Consider the following 14,424-nt stretch of genomic DNA (forward strand, 5'->3'; position numbering starts at 1 on the left):
TGTGTTCTCTTCCTCAAAAGAGGAACACTTACGTCACCTGCCCATTGTGCTCGACCGCCTGCAACAAAATGGCCTTGTAGTTCGGTATGACAAGTATACCTTTGCCGCCAACGAAGTGTAGTTCTTAGTGCACCGCATCACTCCTGAAGGAGTCCATCCCCTCCCTGAGAAGGTAGCAGCCGTTCAAAACTTCCCCATGCCCTCGACCGTTAAAGCTCTGCAGGAATTCTTGAGCATGATCAACTATTATCACCGTTTTCTGTCAGCCATTGCCGCCACTCTTGCTCCCCTCTACGCCTCCCTCAAGGGCAAGCCAAAGTACCTGAAGTGGGGTCCCCATTCAAGAAGCGGCCCTCTGCAATGCAAAGAAGGCCCTATCAACCACTGCAGCTCTTACTTTTCCTATCCCACATGCCCCTCTCCTTCTCTCCACCAATGCCAGCGACGTCGCTATTGGTGTAGTACTCGAGCAGGTGGTCAACGGCTCGCCCCGCCCATTGGCCTTCTTCAGCAGGAAACTGTCCAAGTCAGAATCGGGTTATTCTACCTTTGATCCCGAATTGCTGGCGGTGCACTTTGCTGTCCGTTACTTTCGCCATTTCTTAGAAGGTACACCCTTCATCATTCGCACAGACCACATGCCTCTGGTGCACACCTTCACTCGACACTCTGATGCCTGGTCTGCCCGTCAACGCAGACATCTCTCCGCTGTGGCTAAATACAATTGCACTCTTCAATACGTCCCTGGGAAAATGATATCCCGTTGCCGATGTCCTGTCAAGAAACACGTTGGCTGCCGTTCAACTGGGATTGGATTACAACGCCTTGGCTGAAGCCTAACAACAAGATCCAGAGTATCAAGTATGTAGGACATCCTGCACATCCCTCCGTTGGGAAGACATCCCCCTCGACGACTCCAACACCACCCTCCTCTGTGATGTCAGTACTGGTAGACCGCGACCTCGGATTCCTGCTCCCATGCGCCGACAGGTGTTTGATTTCATCCATGGCCTTTCACATCCCTCGTGCTGTTCTACTGCACAGCTGCTGAAGGCAAAGTTCATTTGGCACGGCATTTCTAAGGATGCTAAGGATTGGGTCCGCTCCTGTACTTCTTGCCAAACTTCCAAAGTACATCGACACACGGTTTCAGGAGTGGGCACCTTTCCTCAACCTCAGCGTCGTTTCACCCACATTCATGTCGACGTTGTAGGCCCCCTACCCACATCACAAGCACATCATTACCTGTTTACCATCATCGACCGCTCCACTCGTTGGCCTGAAGCCATTCCCATGGAAACTGCAACGTCCGCCTCATGTACATCTGCCTTACTCTCAGGATGGATTAAAAGATTTGGTATTCCTGAGCATATTACTTCTGACAGGGGTACCACTTTCACCTCTCAATTATGAACATCATTAGCAAATCTCCTGGTCATCAGCCTACATCAGACAATTGCCTAAAACCCCGCTGCCAATGGAATGGTTGAACGTTTTCATAGCACCATCAAAGCAGCTTTGATGTCCCGCTGCAAGGATTCCAACTGCTTTACTCAGCTTCCCTTGGTCCTCCTGGGATTAAGGACCACTCCTAAAGACACCCTCAACGTCTCTGCAACTTAGATGGTGTATGACGACCCGTTGGTTGTCACTGCCGAATTTTTTCCTTCTGCAACCTTCTCCGACGATCTCCAGCGCATACGTCACATTGTGGGAAAATTTACTCCATGCCGCCAGACATACAAGCCCCCAGCGAAGCATTGCATACTGACAGACTTGCACTCTGCAACGCACGTCTTCCTAAGCAACGACACTAGCAAGCCACCGATAATGCCTCCGTACACAGGCCCTTTCCTTGTGATCCGACGCTGTCCGAAAGCATTCCTACGAAACATTCGTGGCAGAGAAGACTGGGTCTCCATTGATTGTCTAAAACCTTCTTATCTCCTGAGAGATGACCCGCCTACAGTTCGCCTTTCTAGATCAGGGCGCCCTATTTAACATGTACAGTATGTCATTTTTAGGGGGGGGGGGGGAGCCATGTACCAACCGTGTGTCACACGATCGTACATGTAACGATATTTAATTTTTTTTATGTATTATGCTTGTATCTTCGCTCTCCCCTCGCACCGATAAGAACCTGAAATAATATGTCTGTTTTTCTTACCGTTAACTGTTAACCGGTGAGCTTTTCGTTTGAACTTGAAATAGCCTGGTATGTTTTGTATGACCATTTTGCCTGAGGTTTATGTATATATAAATGAGCGTTCTGTAATAAGGTTTACTCAGTTGTTTTCAGCCTGCCTTTGATTCACAACCTTCTCTCGGCCCATCACAATATAGATATATATAGACATGTATATATAGTACATATATACGCACACACATATATTTTATATATATATATATATAGTACATATATACGCACACACATATATTTATATATATATATATATATATATATATATATATATATATATATATATATATATATATATATATACATATATATATATATATATATATATATATATATATATATATATATATATATATATATATATATATATATATATATATATATATATATATATATATATATTGGCGTGCTACTGTTATAAGCACACATTGAGTATGAGTTGTTTCAGATGTATGTAAATGGATAACTGAATACATCTAATAGTTTTAAGTATTTATTCTATAAAAACAACAGAGTTAAACATCTCCATCACTGGAGGAAGCTGGGTTGGTCCAGATGACCAATTCTGGTGAAGTATAGATATGAACTGACTAAATTATCGATATCACAGATATCGTATGCTTAGTTTATTTTAGACACGTCACAAACTCGGAAGACACCTGCATCCGGTGACGTCACAAACTTTCACACGCTTGAGACAATGTGTTGACGTTAAGAAGAATGTCATATTGCTGAGGTTTGCATTGTATGTCCGGTTTACGATTTGAATGACTACAGCAAATCCCAGGGTTAGCTCCTTCAACCAACATGACATATTACGTCATTTGTTTTAAACATGTAATATTAACTATTCTAATCATTACATTAGCTCGGCCAGCTATCTCAAATTTTTTACAAAAATTTAACAACAAGCCGAAACATGGTTATTAGGTGTGACTGGACATACGTATTATTCTTTGTTTAACTTTAGCCATAATCAACCGAGGACGAATGTCCAAATAGGCACATTAAAAAATAATAACAATAATGCATACAAAAAAGATATTACCAAAGCAAAAAGAAAAATGCATGATAAAACCAAGATCATATATATGGTACATTGCTAGCAAATGATTATATGGTACCAAAAAAAAAACTTCTGACTTACATATGATTCGGTAACTTGATAAAGAATAATTGTTACCTTTGTCAGAAACAAAATACTCAATTTTTAGTGCACAAACACAAATTCCTGGTACGTACACGTACCACGGTTTCGTACATACATATATATATATATTTGTATATAGGGCTGATATATTTTATTAGATGCCCATAGATTCCGTTATATATTTTATTTTTTTTTTCTCTTTTCTTTTTTAACATTCCGGCTTATATATTTTTATTAGATGCCGAGAGAAAAAATGATTTATAACTTTTTTTTTTTTTTTTTTTTTTTAATGTTGTTTTAAATGTATTTTTAACAATGCAAATGTAGAAAATTTCTTTTATTACATATTACTAGCGTACTAATCAGCTTTTCATACAAACTCTCCCCGACAAATTACTCCTTTAGCGAATGAGGTGGCCACTCAAACAGCTTTGAACTGAATCAAATAGGGCGTATTGTCGGGGCTAGGCAAATCGTTCCTTTTTAGCTGCTTGCTGTGCCGTAACCTACGCCAAACAAGGATGTTCACGGCGATAAATATCACCACCGTGATACACAAACCAGCTAGTAGTTTGGGGTGAAGAATTTCCTTATAAGTCGGTGACAGGTGGTCCATTTCGGTTATTTTCATCAACCGCTTGGCAGCTTGTCCGTTGTACGGGAGAGGAAGTGCTGGCATTGTAGAGGTCCACGTGAAGTTCGCGAAGTAGGCTCGTTCTCTGATGATTGTCCGTAGACCAGTCACTATGGAATTCGGGGAAGTCCCGACACAACCATCTGCTGCGACGAAGATATGGGTGAAGGACGTGGATCCGTCAGGGCATGATACATTGAAGCCGTCCTTGTCGTATCGTATCCACGAGCCATTATTCAGTCTGCAATTGAACTCATTATTGTCAAAGGGATAAAGCTTATCCAGACAATTTTCACTTGTATGGGAGAGAGCACCGTCTAGCACTATACCTAACTCGCATGAATCCATTAAGTTTTTATGGAATTCAAATGAGTCAGCTGTACATATTTTTCCATCCATTGCGTCTGAACAGTGAGTTAATTGATTTAAGTCTTTAATGACCGTATATGTTTCCTTGTCTGGGGAAATCAATACGTGTCCTGTCAAACTGGATATTACTGGATTTGAGTGATTCGTCATGAAAGTCGGAAATGGTGATATCCTGTAAGATTGCCAGGCATCAGAAGAATCAAAGGGAATTGTAATCCTAATCTTATTATTATCTACGTTTACTGTAATTAGGCTGTAATAAAATTCTAACCTATGTTCGTCTAACAAAGGAACATAGCCTAGTTTATCCTTTCCGTTCTTCAGAATTAATTTTAAGTAACTTATAGGCAACAAATGGGGCGACAATACACCTTTAGTTGCTAACGTGATAGCTTCTACATAATCCTTGGATTTCTCAATAAAATGTGTAATTCTGTTATGTATGTGATCTATCTTTGAATCATAATACGTTAATGTTGCCAACAAATCCTGTACTTCCATAATTTGAACGATATTATCTGAATGTTCATTTAATAAATCCATAATTTTATTGATTGAAGCTAACTGATTCCTTAGTTCTGACATAATCAATTCATCTTTATGAGTCAAGAACTCAATTTTCTTATTTTGATTACTAATTTTAAGACGATTGGAAATTCCTAAACCTAAACTTGCAACAGACCCAAAGATGCTTAATGCAGCATAAATAAACGGATTCCGTATTTCTTTATGTTCGTGTCCTACAGTCCACATCAAAAGGTCATAAGCCAAAGATCCTGTCTCGCCAGTCTTATTTTTCAAGTCATCAGATAGCATCTCTGCAACTTTTAATGTTGATCCAAGCAAACTCTTAGTAGTCAAATGAAAATGTCTTCTATGCAACTCATCCAATGATGCAGAAAACCTTGAAATGGCGGTTCTTAAGCTAGTGACATCATTCTCTTGAAGAAAAATTGCTTGCATATTCACTTCTACAATTACGTTGGTTGATGTAATAAAAATGTCTTCTTGTCTTTCAACTATATTGCCATATTTAAAATATATATTTTTAGTCTTAGAGCTCATCCCATACGAGAAAAATGTCTGAGCGAACAATATCACTCCCAACAACAAAAAATTCATCTTGGAAACCTGTAACGAGAAAAAATATATGTAATTACTCCTGTATTAAAAAGAAAACTTTTAATCACATAAAATAGAATAAAATTTTCCTTCACTTCTTTTCCTCTCTTTTCTTTTTAATTTCTTATGTGAGCCAATGGTACTATTCTCTCATCCGTGGGTTGGGATACGTTTTGAACTCTAAACCTATTGGCCGTTAATGTTTCCAAAATGTTAAATGGGCCTTCAAACTTAGGTGTTAGTTTATAATTGAGCCCTTTTCTGACATTGATTTGAATATAGATGTTATCACCCACGGTATATGTTTTAGTTGGTTTCGCTATTTTATCATGATTCCTTTTCATTATGATTTGTGATTCTTCTAAATTCTTTCGAAGGATATCATATCGACTTATACTTGCATTTATACATTCTTTTAAAGGATTTGATAGATTAGTTGTAGGCGTTAATACATGGAAAGGTGTTCTAACTGGGGTACCATACAATGCTTCATGCGGTGACATTTTAATTGATATATGATATGAATGATTCAGAGTACTCAGTGCCGCAGGTATTGCAATATCCCAGTTGGGGTCTGATCCCCCTAGTGTTACCCTCAATATATTTAATATCTTCCTATTTGCTCTTTCCACTAGCCCATTCGACTCTGGGTGATATATCATGGTATTAATTTTCTTTATGTTGAGGAATTCACACAATGAGGTAAGAAAGTGATTATTAAATTCACCACCCGAGTCTGAGATTATCATGTGTGGAATTCCATGTTTACAAATGTAACACTCGTAAAACTTCCTAGCGCATTCAATCGCAGTTTTAGTTTTAAGCGCTATTAGTTCTGTATATCGAGTTAAAGCATCTATAATTACTAAGAGTTGCTTATTTCCTCTGTCTGACTCGTAAAATCCTGTTAACAAATCTAAATGTATTCTTTCAAAGGGTTGATTGGGCACAGGATAAGCTCCTAGGCTGACAGGTGTTTTCGTATGCCCTTTGTTTTCCTGACATGTGCGACAATTAGCTATGTGTCTTTTTATATCTGTAAGCATTGTATGCCAATAAAACAATGATTTGGCTTTCTGTGACATTAATGAGAACCCAGGGTGTCCATGTAACGGATTTGAATGCAACCAATTCAGGACAGTGGAAATAAGTGAGATTGGTACTACTACCTGGTCGTTAGTTACATGTGGTGTATTGCGGGTTTTCCTTGTCACAGTCCTACACAGAATATTATCTTTGATTATATAATTCTGCTGCTTATACTTTATATATTCCTTTTCTTTATGATTGCCTTTCAAAGTATTTATAATTGTTTCTATTTTCTGTTCTTTTCTTTGCTCAGTCTGTAACAATTCAGCACTCCAGCCTAAATCTTCTTGTTCAGATATTGTTTTTACAATAGGCTTGGATGTTGATATATCTATTAATTCAGCTAAAGGCTCCGTACAAGATGACACGGGGTTGCGTGATAATGCATCCGCAATGATATTTGCTTTCCCAGGTAAATACCCGATTCTTGCGCCAAAATCTTGAATGATCAAATGTCACCGAGTTCGTTTAGGGCTGTGGTTGAAGCCTTTAAAGAACTCTGTTAGTGGTTTATGGTCAGTAAGAACCTTAACGGGATAACCGTAAATTATGAACTTAAAATGCACTAGCGAATTAACAAGAGCTAGTCCTTCCTTGTCTATTACTACATACTTACTTTCGGAAGTTCTCAATTTTCGAGAATAGAAAGCTATCGGGAAAAACTGTTTATCATATTGCTGAAGCAATACCCCTCCCACTCCTAAGATTGAGGCGTCTGTTGCAATGAAGAATTCCTTACCGAAGTCAGGAAATTTTAAGATAGGAAAACTACACAGTTCATCTTTCAAAGTATTAAACGCCTGTTGATGTTGCTCAGACCATATGAAATCTACGCCCTTCTTCGTAAGATCAGTTAAAGGAGCGGCTATTATTGAATAGTTGCGTATAAAACGCCTGTAATATCCACTACAACCCAGAAATTGCTGTATTCCCTTGACATTAGTAGGTATGGGAAAATTACGTATAGCCGACACCTTATCATGGACTACTTTAAGACCTTGGCTTGACACCATGAAACCCAAATATATTAATTCTGTTTTGAAAAATTCACACTTACTAATCTTTACCCTTAAGTTATGTTGTCTTAATCTCTGTAGTACTAGTTCTAACTTACGTAGATGTTCTTCTGAGGTGTTGGAAAAGATTACAAGATCATCCATATAGGCATGCAATATATCCCCTAACAAGTCTCCAAACACTATGTTAATCATTCTTGTAAATGTTATAGGAGCACAACGTAAACCAAAAGGCATCCGTAAAAATTCATAATGTCCCCTGGCTGTGCTGAAGGCTGTGTATGGGATACTATCTTCTTCTAATGATATCTGGTGAAAGCCTTTAAGTAAGTCCAACCTGGTAAAATATTTATTCTGACCTAACAAAGACAAAATATCGTCAGTACATGGCACTGGGAATCGATCAGGGATCGTTTCCTCGTTTAGACGACGAAAGTCGACGCAGATACGCCATGTTCGATCTTTTTTCGGTACAACTATTAAAGGAAAATTATAAGGGCTGTTTGATTTTCTAATGACTCCTTTCTCTAACATTTTACCTACTTCATCATTTATTTCATTCTGGAATTTCATAGGGAGTCTGTACGAGGGTACATATATAATTTTCTGCTTGTCCTTTAACCTTATTTGATGCTCGATCACATCTGTTTTTCCTAAGGATCCATCCGTAGTGGAAAAGACATCTTGATATTTAGTTAAAAGTTCAAAAATTTTCTGCTGAATTTCTTCGTCTTGAATGTCCTTACTGATTTTATTTTTAATAGATCGCAAAAGGGATTCATCCGGAACTGATTGCGAGTGATTGATTTCAGCAACGGTAAGAATACGATGTTTATAAACTTCTACATCCAAGATATGTTGATTTTTGTGAATTACTAAAGTGTTATTTAAATGATTACAGACTTCGATATTACATTGCTGATGTGAGCCTACTGTATAAATAGCTTGTGTGACAGACAATCCGTTAGTTTTCAAAGTATCGGAAAGGATTAATATTTCAGATCCCGGTAGTGTTTTCTTTATTTGCACTATTAAATTCGAAGGTATGTTTGGTTCGATAGATTGCGTGCAAGATGATATTACGGGTGAACGAGAATTCTGCTGGGTCGCGTATATTATTTCTTTATTAGTGAGACAAGTTATTGGTTCTTCAACGTACGTTTCGGTTACATTTGTCGTCTCCTTTTTATCCAAAACTGATTTTAAGGTATTAGAAGACTTATAGAATTTCCCTTTGATATACACGCCGTGCTTGGCAGGAGCTAAGATAATGTTTTGATTTCCCATAGATGGGTATCCTATAATTACAGCTGGATACATATTAATGTTTTTTACAACAACAAATGTATCGGCAAACGTGCGATTACCGACTCTGAACTGAATATGAGTTATGCCTATGACGTTTAATTCATTATTTCCTATACCTGAAAGTCTAATTCCTGATTTTTCAATCGGAAAGTTCGAAAACAACAAATGATGTGTCTTCAAATCCATAATATTACGTGGACTACCAGAGTCAAAAAATAACGTAAAGGATTTGTGTTCTAAATTTACAGCATATAAGGTTGGCCGTAACTCATTTTGGCTTATTATTGTATGAATTCGTTGCAAATCTACGGGAGCATGCACTGTTTTACTTAATTCGGCCGTGTGTTTCATAGGAAAATCTATTGTCTCACAATTATCTGATAAAACATTAAATTGATTATTCAATACTATTGATGTTGACATGAATGACCTTGACCCAACATCACTCTCTTCCCCTCTAGAGTTAACTATGTGGTATTTGCTTTGCTCTGCACATTCTGAAAATTAGTCTGACCTTGCGAGGTCTGGTTTGACGGCCCAGGCTCAGCGATATTTGAAGAAGTGTTTGTTTGTTTCGGACTCTGAACTGCATTGACATTTGGCTGTTTCTTCTTATTGTTAAAATGAGGATTTTTCTTTTTATTTCCATATGGAACTGACTGTGGAATTGACTGTGTATTTCTGGGATATTGTTGTGTCTTACGCGAGTAACATTGACTATAAGAATGCGTTGCAGTGTTGTGAATTGAGCAAAATTTCGTTCTGCAGTCTGCGCTTATGTGACCTTGACGTTTGCAGTTGTAACACGTCACTCCCGCTACTGGACTGTTAACTACGTTCACTGTTTGTGGTTTTGTTTCATTCTTTGCAAAAACTTGAGTTAACACGGGATCGAGATCTGGACACTTGGACATGTGTTTCTTTATCTGTTTATAGACATCCAATTCCGTACTTGCAGGCGTTAACTTCTTATCAAAACACCGCACTAAAGCTTCAGGCAACATAAGTGTCATGCAAGTTAAATACATTAATCGCAAAAAATCTTTCACGGAGATGTTATCGTTAGTAACCCAAGTGGAATGACCTAAAATGTCCTGATATTCGTTAAGCCTATCAGCTATGAGAGCTGCTCTCTCAATAACATTATATATATATATATATATATATATATATATATATAAATATACAGTATATATATATATATATATATATATATATATATATATATATATATATATATATATATATATATATATATACACACACAGTATGCGTGTGCTTGCTTGTATATCTGTGTAAAACTGCCATTGCATACTGACGAACATGTGCCTTATATCAAACATGAACTATGGTCTGTACAACTCATGTATATGCCCACATCTATCTATCTATCTATGTATCTATCTATCTATCATTCTATCTATTTATCTATCTATTTATCTATCTATCTATCTATCTATCTATGTATCTATCTATCTATCTATCCATCAAGGTGCAATGTCCTCGACGTGGGCTGACTTCCTCGGAGCTAAATTACCTTTTGCACTGGATGGTGAAATTTATAGCAGGCAGGTGGCGCTGGTTGAGTGAACTTGGGCGGTGTAAACCCGTCGTTGATTCCAGAAAAATATGGATTCCAGCTGAAGGCGGCAATTGGCAAGAAAATTGCCATGCATGCTGACAGAAACATGGCTGTACCTGTAAGTATTACATGAAAGATATCAACCAGGAATGTAAAAAATACAAAGGTTTTGTTGATCATTTCAAAGAATGATTTACAATTATACAACATTATTATTATTATTATTATTATTATTATTATTATTATTATTATTATTATTATTATTATCATTATTATTATTATTATAATTCCATATGAAAATAAACCTTGCCATCACCGTTGCAAACCACAAACTCTCAAATTTCATTAGAAGTTAAAGGAAAAAAAAATTATAGAGGAAAAAAAATCTATTTGACAGTTTTTCTTCTTTTATGCTTACTATACACCCGTTATCCTTACTTTTTTGTTTTTGTCCACCGATCATTGACTTTCTTTCACTTTAATCTCCATTCACACCATTATCGTATCATTTTCCTTATTATTCTTCCTTTCCTCTTTTTAACTTAGACTGAATGCCTCTTAAACGCCGCTCTTGAATGGCAGAGGCAAGGGACAGTGACATTACCCTAGCAAACATGATAATGCCCTAGAGACTGACCATATATTATATGATCAGTGCACAAGCCCCCTTTCCACCTAAGCTAGGACCATGGAGGGCCAGGCAATGGCTGCTGATGACTCAGCAGGTAGACCTATATGCTCCCCTATACCCCCCAACCTAAGCTCATAAGGATAGTGAGATTACAGAGACTAAAGGAACTAACGAGTCTGAGCTGGAGGACCAGGGAGGGCCAGGCAATGGCTAGGTAGACCTGTATGCTCCCCCAAACACCCTAACCCAAGCTCACAAGGATGGTGAGACTGCAGAGACTAAAAGAACTAACGAGTTTGAGCGGGATTCGACCCTCGGTCTGGCAATCACCTAGCAGGGATGTTACCAATAGGCCACCGCAGATCATATACAATCTGCCGTAATGTGTTTATTTCTGCCACATTAAATACTTGTCTTCTGTTGCCCACAATAAAAAAGTGCAATACTGTGTCTTTTTATTATGATCTATATTACTTTTAGTTAACAATTCATCATGTTTATGTTGACTTTGCGAAATAAATCTGAAAATAGTGACTTAATATATCTTCTGAAATAAAAGGAAGAATGAGATCATCTTAGGGAATTATTGAATGAAGGATTGTCAGTTAAAAGAAAAATTAAAATAAAAACTTTCTTAAGAGATAAAAGGGACCAAACAATATATCAATTATCATAATCACAATAACGATATTAAAAAATGTTCTTTTTTCACACTAATTACTACATGAATATTCTACACTTAAAAATTTGCTGTATAAAACAATAAAAATACTGGCATAAATGTTGCCAGACATTTGCTGTTTCAAAAGCAGATATATTGACGAAAATTAGTGATATTATGGTCACCAACCCGTAAGAAAATAATAACAATGGAGGGTTTAAATTACGGTCGCCTGTAGTTTACTGAAGCATGGATGAGAATAATATAAGACTACTTAGAATTTCCGATTAACATTACGGGGTAATTTTAACAGTGTACATCTTAAAAAAGGATAAGTACTTCCAAGTAGTCTGAACACTGAATAGGACACTGAAAGGCTTGACGGGCAACCATCCGATAGAGATTGCATTCGATTTACCAATAAAATTATTTCGGTTTATCAAGAGAAGACCAACAGTGACTCGTCAATGAGGCTTTCGAAAACAAGGGACAACTTTTCCTGAAGCTGGGATGCGTACATTGCAAACTGGTATGAATGTTGGGACATCACTGTATATATATGTATGTATATATGAGGCTTCAGCTAAAATTATGATTGACTTATCCAACAATGACATCTTAAAGGTTATAAGAAAAAGATAAACAAAATGCATCTTTTCATTTTCCTTTGATCTTCAAAATATCATTAAATCTATAAACTCTATTTTTAGCTGAACTTTCATATTGGAAAGTTAAATCGAATGATATTATCTAATTAAATGAAATAATTTCCAATTTTTCACTTTCGATAAAAGTTACCATAGAAATATAAATGAGAAATTCCTTAGGTGGAAAACCTTTTACGTGTATTCACATAAATCAATTAATTGTTTTCTTATGTGTACCTGCATAAATAAACTAGATAAGTGATTTATTATTATTATTATTATTATTATTATTATTATTATTATTATTTGCTAAGCTGCAACTCTAGTTAGAAAAGCAAGATGCTATAAGCCCAAGGGATCCAACAGGAAAAATAGCCCAGTGAGGAAAGGAAATGAGGAAAAACGATAAGAGAAATTTAAGAACAAAAATAACATTAAGATAAATCTTTCATATGTGAACTATAAAAGCTTGATAATAAGAAGAGGAAGAGAAATGAGATAGAATAGTGTCCCCTTAAAGGTTTAAATGTTTAAAGGCCGCTCATGATTGGCAGAGGCAAGAGACAATGGCATTGCCTAGCAAGCAGGACAATGCCCTAGAGACTGACCATGTATCATATGATCAGCGCCCAAGCCCCCTCTCCATCCAAGCTAGGACGAGGGAGGGCCAGGCGATGGCTGCTGATGACTCGGCAGATAGACCTATAGGCTCCCCCAAAACCCCCACCCTTAGCTTATAAGGATAGTAAAGTTGCAGACACTGTAGGAACTAACGAATCTGAGCGGGATCGAACCCCCGCCTGGCGATCACTAAAATAATATGCTGATCCCTCGCTATTGGGAAAAAGTCATCAGGACGAGTGTTTTCTGATCACTGCAAATTGACAAAGCCCTTCTAAATGAAGAAGTGAATCCTACTTACCCAAGTCACAGGTTTTGGAGAAAATCGAGAGATGGACTGGACTACCTCTTGTAAGGAGATGACCACGAGTGAAGAGGAGGTAAGAGACATACTCTTTTTATCCTCATGTAAATGATTTTTCGATCAAACTTTATGACTTGGGTGAAAAGTTTTCCCTTCGTAAACATCTATTGGAATTGAGACTTGAATATGAAAAATGGCGGTAATGACCAATTATCCACCGATTCTGGAGTGGGACAGAAACCAATTGACCCAGGGTTCCAAATTAGGTGATTCAAAAGTTTCGATTTTGTGAATACGAACTGATTAGCACCAATGAGCCGATGAGGATTTCTTGGAGAGAGGGAACTTTTTGAGAGATTAAAATAACCTTGTAACCAACGAAGGAGATTCCGGTTAGATGGAAAATTGGTCGAGAAAACATAAGGATTCTACAGCCACTACGTAGATGTTCCAAGACCGTAATTATTTGAGAAATTTAAGTATTCTAATGATTAATATGTTTTCTTAACATGTTTAATTTGTCTTGTTTAACTTGATAATTCTTAGAACTTTTGTAAGAGATTAGTGTTCGAATGACACCAGAACGAAATAGGAAAGATGAAAGAAAACTGACATAAATATAGATTCTCATTTGATATATAATGACATTTTCGCCATTCAGTCATTGCAGAAATGTTTCAAGTCCGAGCAGACTGCAGTCAGTTCTCAGACAAAAGTCAGGTGCCCAACAAGTGCCTCAGGCGCCCATCCAGTGGCCCAGGCGCCCATCCAGTGCCTCAGGCGCCCATCCAGTGCCTCAGGCGCCCACCCAGTGCCTCAACAAAGGGCATGGCCGCTTCCATGGTTTGCCTATTGATAACTCGTCTTTGACGTCGTCTACACTCGTATTTGCCACTCATATGAAATGCTCCTCTTGTGGAAGAGACTTGAGATAGGTTAGATTATTTCTAGGTCTTAGTATTTTTAGTATTTTGATACAATAACCTCTTTTAAACTTTAAGCTCCTGTACTTGATTGACTAATGGAAGCCTGGGAAATAGTCGAGAGTATAACGAGTTGATAATCATGCAAGCAATTAGAAAGTTTCGCT

The 14,424-nt window shown here is 37.4% G+C and overlaps 1 protein-coding gene across 1 annotated transcript in view; it reads right to left on the reverse strand.

The window, feature by feature from the left end:
* LOC137622908 (uncharacterized) overlaps positions 1–13,409 on the reverse strand; it is a 35,046-nt gene extending 21,637 nt beyond the window's left edge. Inside the window, exons 1-2 of the mRNA XM_068353457.1 lie at positions 13,332–13,409; positions 10,426–10,586 (exon numbers count right to left, since the gene is read on the reverse strand). Of these exons, the coding sequence (XP_068209558.1) occupies positions 10,426–10,578 (153 nt within the window). The 5' untranslated portion in view covers positions 10,579–10,586; positions 13,332–13,409. The remainder of the gene's footprint in view (positions 1–10,425; positions 10,587–13,331) is intronic.
* Between the last annotated feature and the right edge of the window lie 1,015 nt (positions 13,410–14,424).

The sequence above is a fragment of the Palaemon carinicauda genome, chromosome 30 (assembly GCF_036898095.1).
Source record: "Palaemon carinicauda isolate YSFRI2023 chromosome 30, ASM3689809v2, whole genome shotgun sequence".
NCBI classification, from domain to species: Eukaryota; Metazoa; Arthropoda; class Malacostraca; order Decapoda; family Palaemonidae; genus Palaemon; species Palaemon carinicauda.